This window comes from Condylura cristata, unplaced genomic scaffold, assembly GCF_000260355.1.
Source record: "Condylura cristata isolate star-nosed mole 26May11 unplaced genomic scaffold, ConCri1.0 scaffold00007, whole genome shotgun sequence".
Taxonomy (NCBI): domain Eukaryota; kingdom Metazoa; phylum Chordata; class Mammalia; order Eulipotyphla; family Talpidae; genus Condylura; species Condylura cristata.
Window position 1 is genome coordinate 29,089,349 of NW_004567108.1, and position 20,620 is coordinate 29,109,968.

A 20,620-nucleotide genomic window follows, 5' to 3' on the forward strand; every position below is an offset into this window, starting at 1 on the left:
AAAGTCAGTCCCAACTATCTACTAGTTGGTTCCAGATAATACAGATGAGGCACTACATTTATGAGTTAAGAATCACCTTGGATGCTATAGTCAAGTGATAACATATGAAGCAGTTCCCTATCAAGTCCTACTTGAACTTTAAAATCAAGAGCAATGTTATATCAGCAAAGCATAACTAAAACAACACATGTAAACTAATTAGAATTGTTCATTAGATAGTAAGCAATCAAAATGAAAAGTAATCATTTCAATTGTTAATAATCATTAAATGACACACACACACAGACCACACAATACACACACACACACACACAACCCCTCTGGTCTTGTTCTGGGTATCTGAGCTATTCTTAAAGGCCAGTAAAGAGACGGGAGTAAAACTGATAGCAAAGCTCCACTTTGTTTCCTTTTTTCCTCCTAATTTACAACTATATATTTTTTCTTTTTGTCTTTCAATATTTGGCAGGTTTTCCCAAAGTGCTAGTCAAGATCCAGACCAATTCTAGTCTTCAGCTATGCTCCATAGTCTTAGCAACTACAAACACTCCCTTTTGCCTCCGTAAATAGTTAAGACTTTAATAGGGCACACTCTTCACTAAAAGTCAAAAATTATTCTCGGCCCTCCCTGGTGGCGCAGCGGGTTAAAGCACAACACTGAGAAGCTAAAGACACTTCCACATGAGTTCAATTCTCGCCTGCCCTGGAGGAGACCACATGGCGTGGCAGACCTCTCCTGACCCCCCCGCTGCTCCCCTCAGCAGTGTAGTTAGTTGATCTGCCTGTTCTGCTCCCCACTCTGTCTCTGGTGGTGCCTCTCGCCACCCCTGCACCTCTGGCCTGTACCCCAGTTCTGTATGCATAAATAAATAAATCTTTAAAAAAAAAAAGTCAAAAGTTTATTCTCATTCAAGTTGTAATATTTTTAACCTGATAGCCATTAGGCAAAGGCCATAAGAACCAACAGCCTCCTGTTTAGAACATAAAGTAAGCAGCTGGGAAAATACACCTACTACTTCTCAAAAATTTAATGATCCTAATTATATAAAAGTCTTACTCTTTTATATCCATGATCCTTTTCTTATAATTTGCACATGATATGTATCTCCCTCTAGCCTGATTTTCTTACTTCCACTAGATCTAAAACTTGTGCAGAAGAGACTCATGAAGAAGAAAGGCATCTTACACAGGTTGAAGTCCTTAAATTAAGCACATGCATCACTCTGAGTACAAATACAATAAAAATATCTGGGTCCTGTTGAACAATCATCCTGTCTATAAGTAATCTTTGCAATTCTTACCTTTATTATTAATAAGCCCTTGTCACCTTTCAGTTATATGACTTAATTACAAATGATATTATTCATAGAAACAGATGATTTTTAAGAAAAAGCATTTTTTTTAAAACATTCCTTATTTCTACTTTCTTCCAAGTTTCAAGCTTGAGGAGTCTGCATAATAAGTCCTGGGTAACATATAGGCCAGATGCCAGGCAAATAATATCAATGGCAAAGCACGCACAGAAGAAATTACAGCAGACTTGGTGAATTTAGAACTTACCTAGAAGATGCAACTTAGCTCTAACAATCTACACAAGTAGGTAGAGTCAAATCTTCTGATTTTATCAAGCAATGCTAGAAATCAAGACTTCTTAAGTGTAAAATCTTTTTTTATAGTTAAATAAATTAATAAAATCACACATTTGTCTGCTGTTAACCAAACTAATGAAGATACTCAGTAATAAACAGTAAATTAGTGATCTGCCAAACACACAGAAAAACAAGTGAAAAAATGTTAATATCGTTAATATATTTGCACTGGTCCTTCTACCTATTTTCAGTTGACACTTTTGTGACCATCAGCGTAAAGCTAGCTGGATACAAAACTGAATTCTGCCATCAGGGAACCCAAGACTAAAACATCACTGTGGACTCAGTCTTGTGACCTGAGCCACCTAATGCTCTTCTGTCAAAACTAAGCTGACCAGTCATTAGTGATCAAGTATTTCACTGAAAACATTTCTTCACTACTTTAAAAAAGATCTGACATGTAATGAAGCTGGTAAGGCCTTTTCATTTCAATTTAAAATAGGAATTTATAGAAAAGAATTTCATTTCTAAACCTGCTGGAAATTTGTATGAAGTTAAAATTAAAATTTTAATATAATTAATCATGACAGGCAGGTTTTTGGAATCCAAAACACTCTCCAAAATAGTTATTAGAAGAGAGTCCCTATAACAATAAAATTAGCAGTCAATTTAATGACAATAAAATTATAGTTATTTTGGCAGACTACTTATTAAAGACTTACTATGTGCCAGGCACCGTGCTGTATATGTTCAGGATTCTCATTAAACCTTAAAAATGACCATACGAGGAAGGTACCATCATTATCCCCATTTTACAGATGGGGAAACTGACCTTTCCAAGATCACACAGCTAGTAAGTGGCAGAGTCAGGATTCCAACTCAAATCGTGTCTAACTTCAGAATTTGCACGCTTAACCACTACACTGTATTGCCTCCAGTGACTCTGGGTTGATATCTAAGATAAAGAAAAGAGGGAAATTTGTACTTCTCAGTGGTAAATTTTGAAAACATACTAGAAATGGAGGATACTTTTAAAAACATGAACAATTTTTATATACATAGACAAATATTTTATTACCAAATACATATTGTAATGATGAAAACCTCACAGAATGGACTTCTCACAGAATCGCCCTAAGTACTCATTCATACTTATAATTAAAAACTCACTGGGGATGCTGTATTCTCTGCTTAACTTTGCTGTGGACTTACTTTATCTGCTCTACGTGTTTGTTTTTCATTTAGAATCACAATATACTAATATGCCTAATGCAGTTATGAAATGGTGTTACGATTTCATTCAGTATGAAAAGCTGCATTTGTTATAACCACAGCACTGAACATGTAGTGGACACTTAACATTTTTTAACTGATTTTTTTCAATAAGGTTTGAACGTGTTAGCAGAGCTATAAAATTGAAATTTTTAACACTTCCTGAGCACCTACACTGGAATACATGGACATGCCACAGACCGACTGGTAAGCTAGGTAAAAGTGAATAAAGCAAGAGGAATACAACACTATTATACTATAACTGACAAAAATAAGAACTACTGTTCTAATTTACATATCAAAAGACATAGCCTTAAGTCAAAAATGTATTATTAGTATTACAGAATCGTTTCTTAACTTATTTTTAAGTCCCTTCTAAATCCTCCAAACAAGCTTATCCTCTCCCCCAAAAAGCGACTTTCCTTGTTGAAAGTTATGTCCCGTTTGTAACCAAAATCTTTTTTGCAGATACTCACCAAGGTTGCCGAAAATCCTAAAAGTCAATTAAGACTGTTGTGAGAATCTATAAAAACATGTTTGTATGCTACTACCATCATATTCTCTCAAGGGTCACCGTTAAAACTACATATCTAAGTTCACTTATGAAAAATCAAGACGAAGGTACTAACTTTATAAAGAAAGCAGTTTTCTTACATATTGCAGTAGACTGTCAACTAGAATACAGTATTGCCAACCTACAAAAAAAAAGTGCTCAAGGGAAGCACACTATTAATTGTTCCATTTCCATATTGTATTTACAAAACCTCAACTATTAAAGAGTTACACTAATATTAACAAAAGGAAATCCTATGGCACAAGTTGCCGATATTGTTAGCATACGGGCCCTAACCACACCTGAAACTCATGGAACTCTTTTCTTTTTTGCCTGATCCAAAGACTTTTCTGTATTGTTATGCTTTTAACAGGCATAAGCTGAAAACTGCAGCACAAAAAAAAAGAAGAAAAAAAGGATTCTGACCAAAGCATGTTTCAACTATTAGTACAATACTCATTCAAAGACTTCTATTCAAAGTTTCCCACGAATCATCTAACTGCAACAGAGAACACACATAGCTTAATACTGCCTCGGTAGCTGCAAGCTCAGCTGAACCCGAGGGCACCACCTCACTCTGGAAGGGGCAGAACCATATCCGGTTCTCATTGGATACACAATTTCTCATGCTTCCCATTTTAAAAACTTTACATCTTCCCAGAGGAGCAATAAATACACTAAGACACCAGGGAGTATGCCTGTAGGGAAGATGAGTGATCAAATTAAATCCCTACACATGGAACCTGCAGCTTCAAAACTTTTCAGAACGAGCCACAGCTGTAAGAATGGGTTCGACGTCCCCAATTATTTCCAACCATCAGGCTGCCCAGTTCCTGAACAGCGATCTCTACTTACTGATTCGTCGGAGGAGCGGTCAGCGGGATGGCCACCTCTTCCTCCTCGTATTCTGGTCCATCGAGAGAGTCACCTTCGTCCACTGTTCCCAGGCCCGCGCCCAAAGTGGGTAGCTGCGGCGGCGGCGGCAGAGGAGGGAATCCGCCGCCTGCCCCGAAGGTCTCAGAAGGCAACGATGTGGTCCCCTTGGTGAGAGCCATCTCCCCTCCAGGTTCAGCGGGGGCAGCACCAGCCACACCAGCAGCAGCACCTCCCCCTGACAGTCCGGCTCCCCCCAGGACCCCAGCCACAGACCCGGCGGCTCCTAGGAATCCTGACCCCAAAGCGGCTCCGCCACCCAGAGTCCCCGCCACTGCGGACTCCGCCAGCCCAGGATAGGGGGCGGTGGCCACGGGCAGGGCCGCGGGTATCTTCACCCGACACACCGCCGGATAGGCGCCCGAGCCCGCGACCGCAACGCCTCCCGCAGCCCCGGCGGTCACCGGGCCGCCCTCCTCACTGCCGGCCTCGGCCGCCATCATGTTGAAGCCCGCCCTACTCTGCCCAACCCTGCCCGCCCGGGAGCCCCGGGGGCCACCAGGCCCGGGCTCCGAGCCGCCCCGCCCAGGCGCGTCCCCCCTTCAGTTCCCCGGGCGGAGGAAACAACAACAAAAGAAGTGAGCCCGCCGCCGCGCCCCCTCCTCCGGCCACAGCCCAGGCACCCGAGCTGCCCGGGTTACGGGAAGCGAAGTGGGCAAAAAACCCAGTGGCTGCACAAACGCCGCCCAAACCTTCACCTTACACACCCACACTCACGCGCACACACATTGCACAGAAACGAAAAACTTCCTGGCCGCACTAAAGAGGAAGGGAAGCACAGGGGGAGCGGCTGGGTGGTTGCCGCTCCTACCGCCGCCGCCGCCGCCACCGCTTCTTTACCACCCCAGTTCCGGCCACCCCCACCGCAGCCACAGCCGGTGCCGCTGCTGGGGCTGCGGCCACTGCAGCCGCTTCATCCTCCACCGAGCTGGAGCAGGGAGGGGTGGGAAGAAGAGGAAGGGGGGCGGGGTAGTGGGGAAATGGACTGAAGTGCTCCCAAGCAGGAGCGCTCAGTGAAATCGACGAGAGAGAAAGGAAGGCGGGGCGCGGGAGGAGGAGCGAAGGAAAGGAAGGGCGGGGGAGGAGGGAGAGCGCCGCCTCTGCGCAGGCGCCTTCGCGGGCGGGGGCGGGGGGCCGCTGCCAGGAGGGAGGAAAAGGAAGAATTTCTGGGGAGGAAGCGGCGGGGACGCGCCGTGCGCACACGCGCGGGCTGTCCCGCTCGGGTTCGAGCGCGTGGCGGCTGGGCTGCTAGTAGTCGGCGTTGCGGGCGGCGCGCGCTGGCCTCGCTGGGCTTTGTTTGATGAACTGATGGGGCGGAGGAAGGGAGCACGCCGCGCAGCGTGAAAGCAGGAGGCCGAGGGGATGGGAGGAGGTGGAGAGGAGGGAAAAGGAAGATGCCGCGAAGCCAATTCTCTGCTTCCTGACCAGTAGAATAAACACCCGAGCCGGAGGCACGAAAACCAGCTGCTGGGGCTCCGGCGGCTGGGCTGGGGGGTGGTGTCCTGCTTCAAAGGTCAAGGCGGTACTATGAATGTTTTCATTTTTGTTGCATCATTAAATCAGTGTACGACTACTGCAAACGAACAAGAAACCCAAAAAAGACGCTCTGAAACTCGAGAGGAAAACGAAATATAGAAGTGTAGGTAAAGTCAGGTTTCTACCACTAGCGGGGTTTTGTTTTCTTCAGCCATTTCTCATTCATTCATTAACATTCTGCCTGTCTCTTAGACGCAACACACCTGTGCCTTTGCAAACTCACCTGTGCCTTTGCAAACTATTGAAGACGAGGGGTACCACACACCACACCTGTTAGTGCTCTGTTGCCCATTTGTGTGTGCCAGTGGCTCCAGGGCATACTTCCTGAACCCAGAGACCAGAGGAAGGTCCCAAACTGCCAGTTATATTTACTTAGTTTCAAAAATTATCGATAAGCTAAAATCTTACCTTTAATAGAGCCAGAAATTGGTTTTATTTCTTCTTCTATACTGGAATATATGTAAACTACAATACACATTGTCATTGTATGAAATAACAGTGTTGGTAATTTACCATTTTAGATGTATATACTATCTTTTAAATTATCCCAGCAAGATCCCCACATTAAGATTTGATCTTTGAAATCAATATTTTCTCTACTGAGGATGTAGATCATCAGAAAAGGAAAAGATCTCTCAAAGATGTGACAAGATGATCACAAGACATTTGCCTTTACTTCGAAGTTTACTTCACTTTTCTAGCCATCAGTACCAAACCTGATTAAACTAAACCTGTAACCCATTGTGCTTTTATGCATTATGCCACCAGCAATAAATTATACCACTAATCACGTCAGTGGTCTCAGACTAGAATATGCTAGGAACTTGTTAGAAATTTAAATTCTTGGCCCCCACCTTAGGCCATCTCAATCAGAAAGTAGTAATTTATGTTTTAGTGAGCCCTTAAAGTTTACACATTTAAGTTTAAGAACGTCTATGTTGTGGTTTACTATTTAAGCAGGTATTTAATATCTAAAAATGACTTCAAAAGAAAGAATAATAGATGAGAAAATTATATTGTCTATTAGAGGGTTGCATTGGAGATGCAGGTATTGGTTGCTAACCTGTTTTCCTAAAAAGAAGGGGAAATGAGAAAATGCATAATAAAGTAGTCAGTGTTTAAGAGAGGAATGAAGTTCTACTTTTTATAGTGGACTACTTAAAAAGTTATTCTTTTAAACATAGACCTTCAGAGTTAAGAGTCCATCAAAGTAGCTATTACCAACAACTTCTTGTAGCCTGTGCTTGAAACCCTCCAGCATGTTAGTACCCTAATCCCTAACACTCATTTTAATTGTTACCATCAGTCTTTGTGGCAGGTTATCACCAACTGTTGGCTGTCTTTGATCACTTAAATGCTCACATACCATCAGTGTGCTTTCTGAGATTCCAGGTCACACTCACTGCTTATTTGCGGAATTATCTCCTTCTCCTTTATTGGAAATGCTTTATGTTAACACTTAAAAGCTAATATTTAATTACAGTCCAACACCATTTATACAATTCTTTGTATATTTCAGTAATTTCAATTCAGTCTTACTACTGATGCTTCCACTTGTATGTGTACTATAGAAAAAGAAAACAGGAAAAGACAAAACCACCCCAAGACAAACCCCAAAAATATGACTACAGAATTAAGGCTACCAGAAGGGGAAAGTTGGAGAGAGGGCTCTATGGACTGTGGTAGACTATGGGTCCCTTGTGTGGTAACACACATCTGAAGAGATGTAAACCTATACCTCTGAATCATGTAAAGTCCTGTGTACCAACATTACCCCAATTTTTAAAAAAGAATATGCAAGACACAGACAATAGAATATGAAGTTACTTTAAAAAGATGAATTTTTCAAAAGATTTATTTATTTATGCTCCAAAACTGGGGTACAGGCCAAAGGTACAAGGAGTGAGAGGATACAGCAGAGACAGAGTGAGGAGCACAACAGGTCGACTGAGGAAATATTCTGCTGAGGGGAGCAGAGGGCAGGTCAGGAGAGGCAGAGCCATGTGTATCACCTCCTGGGCAGGGATCGAATTCATGCTGCAGGAGATTTAGCTCCTTAGTGCTGTGCTTTAAACTGCTATACCACCAGGGAGGGCCCAAAAAGATGGGTTTTTTTTATCATTTGCAATAACATGGATGAAAATTGATGGAATTATGTTAGGTGAAATAGAGATAGACAAATACTGTATGATTTCACTCACTGGAAGGTAAATGAACAAACAAAACAGAAACAATCTTTTACACTAAAAGAACAAAATGGTGGTTACCAGCTGGGAACACAGAAGATGAATTGTGCATGTGTGTATATATATATATATGTATACACACACACATATGTATATATATATGATATATAGTGGAGCATAGAATGTGAGGTTGATGATGATGTAAATGTGGCAAATTATGGTGCTTCAAACAAATGTCATTCAATAATTTTTTTTAAAAAGCAATCCTCTATCTTCAATGATTTTTTTAATTCTTTCCAAATAGCTTAATGTGTCTATGTTATTTGTTCTTTTATCTTGCCTTTTTTAAAATCCATTTGACTATCTACCCTTCTATCATTTATAGTGTCATGCTCTCTTTCCTTATTTAATTTATCTGCCAATTTCTACTTTTGTATTACTCTTCTCTCAAGACTCTAAATGTCCTGACATAGATATAATCTGTATGTTTCACAAGTCAAAAACTTAAGAAAACCCTTTTTTAAAAATTACAAAATATCTATCCAGATAGCAATATCACAGAGATTCTGCAGGAATTGGTATTTGATAGTACGTTATGTAACATCAGATAATTAAATTCATAGGTAACATTAAACAAGAACATACTAAAAAAATTACCAAAAATGGAGGATTAAAAATAAGTTTCTTACTTTTAATAAAACATTATTTGTGATCTAGAAAAGTTATTCTAGATCATGAATTAAATATAACACTCAATGAAGAATAAATAATCAAAAATTGTTTGGTAAAATATTGTAGATCAGAGAAATCTAAAAATTTAATTTAAAAAATGAAGTTGGCTTATTCTGTTGTTGTTGTTTGTCTCAAGTATGAAAATCCTACATTCCAAAATGTTTTGCACTTTTTGTACCTCAGTATGTGAAAAGGCAATTCTGAGTAATAATGTTTTAGAGGACCCCCTAATGTTTTAGGTCAAATACATTAGTAATTTCTCAGAAGACTAAGTGAGAAGTGATAGAGATCACAACTATGTTTGAAGAATTCCAAATTGCATTCCAGCTTTAAATATATACTGAACTATACAAACGGGCTTCCAAGTTTATCTAAATAGTGTGAAAAGTTTTCACTGATTCAAAAACTCATAAAGGAAGTTTTTATCCCTAACCACTAATAACTCCACAGCCTATGGTGACCTCATATTAACATCCTCAAGAACACAAACTTCACTAGTAGGGGCATGATTTGAGGGAATAACATTGAGGTTATACAGGTTAAATTATTTTGATGAAAAAGCAAATAGTTCTGCAGAGATTATTGTATATAGTACAATTAAATAGTATTTGTAAATATTATAAACATCACGGGGAAATTATAGAATAGCTGTAAAATGAACTTCAAAGGAAATTACCAGGAGACCTCTTGAAACATTTAAAGTCATAGATAGCTAAAGGACTTCAGTGCTATTGGATCTAAAATCCCTTCTCTTGAAAGAAGAGTAGAAAAATGTCTTTATTTTCATTTTGTAGTTTTTTTTTCTGTATTTTGATGATTTTACATTATTCTTTATCAGAAAATCCCCCCCCTTCATTATTTCTAGTATGTTTCGGTTTTGGGGTTTTTCTTGGCCTGTAATTTTCCTTTGACCATTAATGTTGCTATATTTCACTTTTGAGTCTTGGTTCTTTACATGATAGTGCCCCACAGTAGAATTAAAATGGAAAAGAACTAAAAGAAAACATAGGCTCCAACAAGGGAGATGTGGGTGACATTCAGGGTGGGACTCTGGTCTATATTTCCGTCATAATATAAACCCATTCTTAGAACAACTCAGCAACTCCTTAAATACCAGCTGATGCACAGTCATGAACTCCAACTAACTCTTGACCTCGTCACCTCAGGACTCCTGCAAAGTCACTAATTCAGTTTATAGTCCTGGGTATACACTGAAAGAACTGTAATGTGACTTCACTAAATTATAATTACCTTTCTGAGTAAATTCACTTCTAAATGCAATTAGTACATGGAACCCACGCCTCTTGAGTCAAATGGACAATTTAGAGATTCTGGATCTCTAAGTTTATCCTTAGATTTTTATTTCCAAGATAGTTTTCTTTGTTCAACAGTCTTCACAGCAAAGCCTTGAGCTGAGCTATGTAAGTTAAAATAAGGGGAGAGTTTTATGCACTCCAGAAGGAACTGTAATGTGACTTCACTAAATTCTAAGTACCTTTCTAATATATTTTGAACTATAATTATTTCTCAATACACATGTTCTTCTAAAGAACTTTACAACTTCACTATTATCTTCATACAGCTTTTTATTTTCAAGTCTTCTATTCATTTTTATCCCTACTGATATAACAATGAACTATAGCAATAATTTCCAGATTTCTGGATTTCACAGACTAGAGCTTCAAAATACTGAGACTACTGAATTATTACGTATTTGCCAACTTTAAATTTTGCAAAGTGTAGGGGCTCCCTGGTGGTGTAAGGGTTGTTAAGTCTTAGCAATATGAAGCTATGGTCAGCCACTGCAGCATGAGTTCGAACCCTGGCCAGGGAGCTGACCCACATGGCACAGCAGTCTTCTTCTATCTTGCCCGCTGCTCCGTTCAGCAGTGTATTCAGTCTTCCTGTTCTGCTCCCCACCTGTCTCTGTTGAATCCTCTCACCACCCCTCACCTCTGGCCTACACCCCAGCTCTTATATGCATAAGTAAAATATTTAAAAATAAATAATTTTGTAAAGAGATATTTTGCTATTATAAGTAACTATTCTTTCCAACCACTATATTCCCTAAAAATAAGGACATGTCAAAGTAGAAGAAAAAGAGAGACAAGGAAGGAAAGAGGAATGAATGTTGTAAGAGAAAAAAAAAGTTAAGAAAATAATTCCATAAAAGAAAAGGAAACTCTTGTTTTTTTGTTTGTTTCTTTGTTTTTAAGATTTATTGTATTTATGCATACAAAAACTGGGGTCTAGGCCAGGATGAAGGGTGAGAGAATTCATCAGAGACAGTGGGGAGCAGAAGGGCACATCTACTGAATTAGGGGATCAAACTCACTCCACAACGGCTTACAATAGTTTGACAGTTGATAGCACTAAACTTCAACCCCTACACCACCAAGGACGCCCAAGTCTTCTGAATTACACACTCATTTTCCTGAGAGGCTCACCACATGTTGTGATACTCTCGTTTGTCTATGGATTTATTAAAAATTGGTTTGCAGACCTGGCATCTTCATTTGGATTTTCCCAGAAATAGCCTCTGAAACTAGGGATTGAGTGTTAAACCATTTGTTTTGGAGGTGATCCCAGGAAATTTTAGTAGAGAAGGGAAAGGAAGCCAATGTAGAATGGTTAATGAGCAGGTAACTGCTAAGAACAATGAGGGATTATTTCCATTGGGAAGCTCTGGGAGACTGCAGAGAACCTTCCTGAGAATTACACACATAAGGGAAGAAGAAATCAGTCTCCATGTGTCATTGACTAGAAGCTGTTTTTAGAAGTATCTTGTCTTCAACACCTGCATGTGTGTGTGTGTTGTGCGCGCGTGTGCGCAGACTGAACATCTGGCATCACTAGTGAAAGCCCTCTGAAGAGAGGTGCAGTTGTTTTCAGCAGGAAGCCATTGAAGCATGGAATAGGTGAATGCCAAGGGGTTTGTAATGGCACCAACAGTATCTGCTACACTAAGGTCTGAGAGCTGCTCTGTAGAACTTATTTTCTGTAAAACATAGGATCTTTGGAATGTCATTTGTTATACTTAAGCAAATATGTATTTAATTTGCTCTATTCTAAGACTTACTGAAGCCATTTAATGCAAATGGTTAGCAGCTTATTCAATGTTATTCATGGTTTGACTGAGATGAGAACTTAGCATTTCCCAGTGATTCATCTTAGCCCTGAAGTGCTGAAGTAATTAATGCTGACCAGAAAAAGTGACTTTCTAAGATTATCTATTTATTGTTTGATTCCAAACACATTTCCTTAACAGATATTTTGAGCTAGATAAGATAATTAAAGCAATTTTGAGCTAGATAAGATAATTAAAGCAAAGACAATGATGCACTGCACATAACATAGCTCATTGACAACCAAATGGGACAGTGACAATGGAATACTTCAGGAATATGGCTGGGGTCCTGATACCTTTGCAAATAATACCGCAATGTTTTTGAAGAAATTATAGTATTTTTTTAAAGATTTATTTATTTGTGCATACAGAACTGGGGTACAGGCCAGAGGCACAGGGGCGGCGAGAGGATTCACCAGAGACAGAGTGGGGAGCAGAACAGGCAGATCGAGGAAGTACGCTGGTGAGGGGAGCAGCGGGCAGGTCAAGAGAGGTCTGCCTCGCCATGTGGATCGCCTCCCGGGCAGGCAGGAATGGGACTCATGTGGAAGTGGCTTTAGCTTCTCAGTGCTGTGCTTTAACCCGATGCGCCATCAGGGAGGGCCAATTATAGTATTTTTTTAATTTAGTAAAAGGTGTTTCTAATTTCTGCTACAGAAAATGTTAAAGTTGGCAAAGTGTTTCTTGTGCGTCTCTATTTCACAACCCTCAAAAAGTATGACAATATTATTATCTTGAATTCACACATCAGTATGTTTTTGAGTTTCAGATGTGTGCTCAAGTGTTAAAGGTATAAGATAAGAATTCTTGAGAGTGAAGTCAGGAAAAGAAAACTGTGCCACAATAAAATGTGTAGTCTCATAGGGACCATACATCTTTTGTGGTTCAGAACCAAGAAGCAGATCCAGGGAACTAACACACAAGCTTGTGGTCATGGCTGAAGAATAGAACCAGACAAGTATCTCCTATAGTGGCAGCCCTATTCCCATGCCTCAAGTTCTCTGTCACCACTTTCTCCTATTTTTCTGCTCAACACAGCAATTGCTTCCACTGATTCTGAATTTAATCCCACTACAAACCACCTTCTGTCTACACCTCTCTGCCTCATGATTGCTTCTGACTCATGCCTTCCACTACTTTTTTGACTCCACTTTCAAGTATTTATTAAGTGCCAGGGAAACTATGATGAGCCAAAATAGGCACAATCTTTGCTCTCATGGAGCATATAATTTAGAGAGAGAAGTAGGCACTTAATCAGCTAGCCATTTAAATAAGTGCAGCACGAGGATAAATTATATTAGGAAAGAAAAACTAAACTGCTTTGAAATCTTTATGGTTTTTTATAGTTACTTGACCGAGTGTTGAGTGTTACAGTGTAATGATGCAGAGTGTAAATCACCATCTAGGATAGATAGATTGTGGTGGAATTCTTCTTATGTCAATGCTAGCCCCATATTCTGGCCAAGTTATATAATGCCACTGAATCTCTGTTTTCACATCTGTTATATGTATGGATAACAATTCCTATTGTCTTAGATTGGGTTCTTCCAGGAATAATCCCAGGACTGGAACTAGACTGTAGGTTACGTTTTTAAGTCACTCTCCTCGACTCTTTGTAGATGATTTCCCTTTCTTAAATTCAAACTGTTGGGAGTACCCTCCACTTTCTTCACAGTCTATTGCTCTTCCTAAATATTTAATCTAGAGCCAAATCTTTAACTACCATGGTTATGCAGATAAGTCTCAAGTATCTCCAAGCCCAGCTTATCCTGTTAGCTCAATTTAACGTTGGATATTACCATTGCCAATCAGTAAAGAAGAAAACCAAAATTCCAAGATTAAAGTACCAAGAAGCGATACTATACTACAGCATTATATTGAGAACATGTATCCAGCATCTGTCTTCTAGTTTCTCTTGGCCTATTCAAAACAATCATATGCTCTTACTTGTATACTTGATATACTCTTAATTATATTAGGGATCCTTAATGTGCTGTCCAAACAAGGGAATATTCTGAATAGATTAGAGGACAAGAAGAATTGTAGGGAGCAGGCAACTGATTAGTTGTGAGAGGCAATGAAGAAAAAGGTTTTGTTTTGGTTTGTTTAAAAAAAAAATTACTCCAATATATTAAGCCCAAGAGCTAAGAGTCTAAGAATCGCCAATTATATTCTTAATAAGTTGTTCCCTACTCATCTGTAAGGGAATTGTGCATTTCCTACCCCACCAGCATGGTCAGATGACTTATGGTGCCTCCAGTTCAATGGACTATGCTTTTCCAGTATTAGTTTTGTTATATGATTTCCTTTCACCAATGAAATGTTAATAGAAGTGACTTATACCATTGGCTATTTATTCTAACAGTCTTACTCTTTCCCTCTGCTGTAAGAATAGAATGTTCTACGTAGACATCATTTCTTTAGTCAGGTTGCAGAAAAAGAAGATACATGTGGAGCAAAATGGCAGGAAAATTTGACAGCCCACATATAAGGTGAGGGATCCATAAGTAATAGATTTCTAGGTATATTTGTTCATGAAGTAAAACTGACTAATAAAAACTATGAGTTTCTAATGTAGAATAAAATAGATTGAAAATTAGTAATGATATAGAGATACTAACGGATTGGAAAATCGTACAAGTTCATATAGTCTAAAATCATAATGATGAATATGGTTTTGCTACTATTGAAATAATAAGCAGTAGTAGCTTCCATAATATTTGAAGGTTTCTAAAGATTGAAGAGGGATTAAAATCTGTGTTCTCTAGATAATTGTCTTCATAGCTAGGTCAAAATGCATTGATTTGTGTACAAAATCTGAGCAATTGTGATAGCATAGATAGTTAGTTTGGGATGGAAATTCCTTACTCTTTTTGACTGAGGTGTTAAAGTTGATTTGTATTTTCAGTTTTACCACTTTTCCATTTTGTCTGTTTATTAAATTTTAACACTGATGAGGACTTCTGAATTGGTACTTTGTTATCTGGTATACATACTTCTACATCTTAGCTAATTAAAAGGATATCCATTAAGTTTCTATGATTTTTGAGATGAAAGAACCACTTGAAATGCCTAACAAGATTTCTTTTTTTGAAAAATCAAAGCTAATACAGTAGGTTGAAAATGCAATGCCATATTATTTTCCCAGTCAGCTAAAAATTTATGACTTACACACATACCCTGACTTGTTTAAAATTGTGCTTTTCTCAAGTAAAATAATAAGTACTTAAGACTTGGCATTAAGCAAAGCATAAGATGATTTTGGCCTGAAGTTTCCTAAATGCATTATGCATTGAGGTTTTTATTTCCTGGCTGAGGTCATGGATAATATATTACTTATATAATATATGCTTATATAAGCCTTGTTCTGTGAAAAAAAGTTCTACTAAAAATCATAACTTACAGAAATAAATTCATTGAATTAAATGTCTACTGGAAGATTATTCGATTATACTTCATATTATTTTCTTTTCTACATTTGGCAGCTATAAAATTATCACATTATTGTTCACCAGATAAAAACAAAAGTTCTGAGATTTTATTGGAATAAAGATCTGTCATTACTTTCATTTAAAGTAACTTGTTATCCCTTATAATTATCATCATTTTCAAATCTATTAAAATTTTCTTATTTATAAGTTAATAAAATATTAATATATTTTCTGATAAGATAGGCTACACCTGTTATCTATAATTACTTATGGCTATTCCATTGTTTAGCATTAAAACAACTGTGCTATTTCACATTTCCAAACTTTTAAATTAATCAGATATTCTATGGTAGTAAATTCATTATAATTTATATTCTTAATTACATATTGTGCTATATTTTTTCTGTAATTTAAGAGAAACAAAATCAAGCAATGCTATTGTAAGATTTAAAGATTCTGTCAGGATAATGCATAATGATCGAGATTCTTTAATTGTTTATCCATAAACCGTCTCCCAGCTCTTTCTGGCTAACTGAATTTTAATTTTGTTGGGGATGATATTACTTCCTGCTAAAGTGATGAGTCCCATTGCTGCAAATCAGTCTTCAACAATAATGTTCCCTGTTTGACATTTAATTTCCCAGCCACCCTTGCAACTGAACAAGGACTTATGATATATTGAGGTTCCCTTATGACTTCTGGATTTGTGTCATAATTAAAAGGACCTTTTCCTTGATGAGATTGTTTTAGAAATTCTCCTAACTTATCTTCTGTTGCCTTTATGTTTTATATTTTATACTGTTTATAACTTTAAGTCATCTAAAGTTTATTTTTGTCTAAGGAGTGAAGTAATCATCCATTTTTTTCTCGCTTTCCAAATATAACTTCCTCCTTTCATGCCATTAGTTATTGCCTTTACGTGTCCTTTCCTTCCATTGCACACTAGCCCTGCTTTTAAAAAAGACCAAAAAAACCTTTGACTCTTAGATTGAGATATTATTAAAGGAGGAAGTAACAAATAAGACTTTCATATTTTCAGTAACTTTGGTATTCATGGAAAATTTCTATGATATCTGAAAATATGGATAATAGTAGTCCAAGAATCATCTGCTTACAGTACCTCTTCTCCCTCTACCTCATACAGCCGTTTTCCAGTGACAGTGCCAGGAAGAAAAGAGAATTCTCCATGAATGTGAGTGAAATATGACAGCTTATCTAAAATTTTGTTGAGAATTTTTTTTTTGTGAAAGAGATTTCTGGATTCTTTCAAATGTTAAACAGAGGTCATTTGTAGTTAAAAACTATATTTTTAACAAAGGAAGGAATTACTTCCTGCTTTCTAGAGAAACGGTGCTTAATGTATTCCTATTTCCTCTGATGGATCTTGATTCTTTTTACAGATAAAAACAGAATACAACCATTTTCAGTTATGGCCCAGGTTAAGAACCTTTAAATAAAACAAAGGTTTTATTCTCTTTAAAATAATATGCATTCTTATTAATAGATTACAAAAAGATAATCTCTTATAAAGCTGACAGATCAAATACTTGTTGAAATTGGATAACAGTTTTGGGGGTATATATATATATATATATTTTTTTTTTTTAAGATTTATTTATTTGTGCATACAGAACTGGGGTACAGGCCAGAGGCTCAGGGGCTGCGAGAGGCTTCCCCAGAGACAAAGCAGGGAGCAGAACAGGCAGATCTACAAAGTACACTGCTGAGGGGAGGAGGGGAGCAGCAGGCGGGTCAGGAGAGGTCTGCCACGCCATGTGGTCACCTCCGGGGCAGGCGGGGATCGAACTCATGAGGAAACGGCTTTAGATTCTCAGTGCTGTGCTTTAACCCGCTGCGCCACCAGGGAGGGCCTGGGGGTATATTTTTATTTTACTTTTATGTACATGTGAAAAAGCTCCATAGTGAAAATAAAAATAATGTTTTAAACTTTTATTAGTCAGTTATAACTTAATTTGTGTAAGAGGGCTTACTTTAGGGAGATGCAGTCCTACAACTAGGAATATAAAATATTATATTCCAAACATTTGGAAATGGCCATTGTCAAACCAATAGAAAGGAAAAAAAAAAAACAAAAACTGAAAGGTGGGCAGTACAAAAATGATCTGAACATGTCTACCAAAAATTCCCGAAAACATCATGTCTTTCTCTTAGATGGAAGTTACAGCACAATACACCATTCATGTGGCTGACTAGTTCTTATGAGTCAATAAAATCCCAATGTTTATGGCATTATGTCATATTGTTCCTTTTATGACCAAAGGTACATTCTTTTAATTTTAGCTGATTTAAATTTAATATGGGAACAGTATGGCATTTAGAATAAACCAGCAAACAAAATAAAAATACATAATCTCTACTTTCCATTTCAATTCAAAGATTTACATTTTTTTAATATAAATGAACTAAACAATTCAATGCTCATTAAAACCACATTTGTTTAAATCCTCAATTATTTCTAAACATACTTTTTTTTTTTAGAGATTATTTATTTATGCATACAGAACTGGGGTGCAGGCCAGAGGTGCAGGGGCAGTGAGAGGATTCGCCAGAGACAGAGAAGGGAGCAGAATAGGTAGACCAATCAATTACACTGTTGAGGGGAGCAGCGGGTAGGTCAGAAGAGGTCTGCTGCACCATGTGGGTCACCTTCCTGGCCAGGGGATTGAACTGGAACTGAAAGGGCTATGGGTAGGGCTGTGCTTTAACCCATGTGCCACCAGGGAGGGTCCATACTTCTTTACTTTTACCAGAATTCTTTTCCAAAAAAAATACTAAGGGAAAGAACTAAAGAAAAGGATTGGTAAATGTGGTTTGTTCCCAATCAGACCCCTCATGTGAATAACTCAAGCTATGAGTAAATCATGCTTATTTTTATATCCACCTCCAAAATTAAGAGTGTGCATGTGTATATGTGGTATGTATGTGTGCAAAAGAGAGAGGGAAGTGAAAGGAACCAAGAAAAATAAAAAAGAAAAATTGTTGAAAAAGAATAAAAGAATATTCAAAATTGTTTTCAAGTTTGGCTAAAAGAGGTAACTGAAATGAACTGGATGAAAACCTATACTGGCTTGCTTTATGTAATGGAGATGTAATAAAAGAAGAAAGGAATAGATGGGGGGGGACTATAAAGGGGAATTGTATTATTATTGTTTTAGTTCAATTTGGTAGCAAAGAGATAAAGGAATTTTGGGAAAGGAAGTTGTACAAAAAAGGCTTTTATGAAGTTTGAAGGGCTAGTAGAAAGTCATCTGTGTTTATTTCAGATATATTTTTCAAGTTTCCATGGGTTTGAAGTGGAAATAAAGTAGGTTCAACTTTATTAAAATTTCAATTCAATAGAATGAACTTTACTTAATATTAGCCTAAAGTAAGTGTGTTAATACTGCTACTAAAATCACTGTTTTAAAGATGTCCCATTAACTTCTTTATCAACAACTAAAATATTGGTTAAGTTTAAGTGAAAAGACTGTCAAGAGATGTTTATATGGAAGACTAGTTAAATTCACTTCACAAATAAGTACAAGATATTGTTTAAAAAATATATTGTTTTCACTTAGAAATAGCTTGTTGTAGATCTACCACATACAAGTTGGATGATATTAAACAAATCAAATAAATGAATCTATATTCCTATATTTATAATTTTTATGACCTATTTTTTAGTTCTAGAAGTGCTATTTGATTTTTTCCCAAAATTGTCTGATGCCATTTGAGAAAGGCAAGCTTTTTCTTTTTAGGTTTTTATATTGAATCATTGAAACACGCTGTAGTCAATATCTAATAACTCAATTTTCTAAAATTTTAGGATATAAGCCTACTGTTGGTATGTTTGTTGACGTTAACTTATGATGGAGTTCTTCCTTCTGTGATCTGTAATTTTGGATTGTGAGTGCGTTTTAATTAGAGCTTTATGGGACTCCTGAATGGTGAATACTTCTAGAACAGTCTGTGTTTCCTCATCTACATAAAATAGAGTAACAGGAGCTGTATTTACATTCCTACTTGAAACAACTAAACATCTGGACAAAGAATATATGTAATGACAGTTTTTAAAGACAACAGACAGAGGCAACAAAGACAATTATCCCTGGGCGATGGGCAACAAATGACGTCAACTCCACATGAAGAGGGCTCCTTAGAAAGGGTGTACAGAAGTCTGGTAATTGTGGATGGTGAAGAAGCAGAACTGAGATTGTGGAGGGTACAAGAGGGTAAGAGTTCACAAGTCACATTATGATGAAGCATGCTTAATTATTTTAAGATCTACTCTGTTATATGTAGATCAGAAAGAAATGTGAGAGATAACCCACACACATATAGACTAATGAAATATGATTGTGTTTCGTATAGCTTAACAAACACTTAATAGTTTGCTCTTCCTTTATAAAAATTGTTGTTTTAATAATTATTCAGTTCTGATTCTAGTTAAATAATTCAGTTACTATTTTCTGATCCTCAGAGTGAACAAGACTAAGGTGCTGTTTAACAATCTTTCTGCCTTGGAGTTTAATTAATATTTTCTCTCTGCCATTTTTCATAAAATGTTCTTTGACTTCTTTTCCTATTCACTGAAAATAAAATTGTTCAAAATGTTTTTGTCAAAGGTGATATAGCAACCTTTTTTATTAAAAAAAAATTGAGTGGCCAGATGAAATGGAATTTCTAAGATAACATATTACAAAATGAGAAATATAATTAAATAATATTTTTAAATTATAATTTTATAATTTAAATTTTATATATATATACAATCAGAGTCAAATTTGATGATCACTTATAACAACATTAGACACTGAGGATTTGGCTTCTTTGCATTATTTCAATATTTTCAGTTATGTTTACTGAATTTTACCTTATTAGTGACAAATCGTCACCTCAAATTAAAATAGTGATATATAATTGAAAATTACATATAAACATGAAGGACATTTACATAAGCATTTATATATGTATACATATATAAATAAATATGGAGGAAAACAGATTTAAAAATCCTATATGGTACAAAACTCTATTTAAAAAGTGCTGTGCATCAGCTTTTTAAATTTTCTCCTTGGATTATATAACCTTGTCTTTCTGTAACAACTGGACATCCAATATGGATTGAATACTATCTAGTTATTTATTGTCGAATGTATACTGATGGCTTTCTGAAACTTTATATACTGATTTTTTCAAAGCATGGGCTATATATTCATTTGAATCTTTTCCCATTTTATAGCTCATATTGAAAAGTAGAATCC

The 20,620-nt window shown here is 37.2% G+C and overlaps 1 protein-coding gene across 1 annotated transcript in view; it reads right to left on the bottom strand.

Annotated features, from left to right (window-relative positions):
* The window catches only part of RASA1 (RAS p21 protein activator (GTPase activating protein) 1), a 74,020-nt gene extending 68,637 nt beyond the window's left edge, over positions 1-5,383 (bottom strand). The window contains exon 1 of the mRNA XM_004678153.2: positions 4,267-5,383. Coding sequence (XP_004678210.1) covers positions 4,267-4,787 — 521 coding nt within the window. The 5' untranslated portion in view covers positions 4,788-5,383. The remainder of the gene's footprint in view (positions 1-4,266) is intronic.
* Between the last annotated feature and the right edge of the window lie 15,237 nt (positions 5,384-20,620).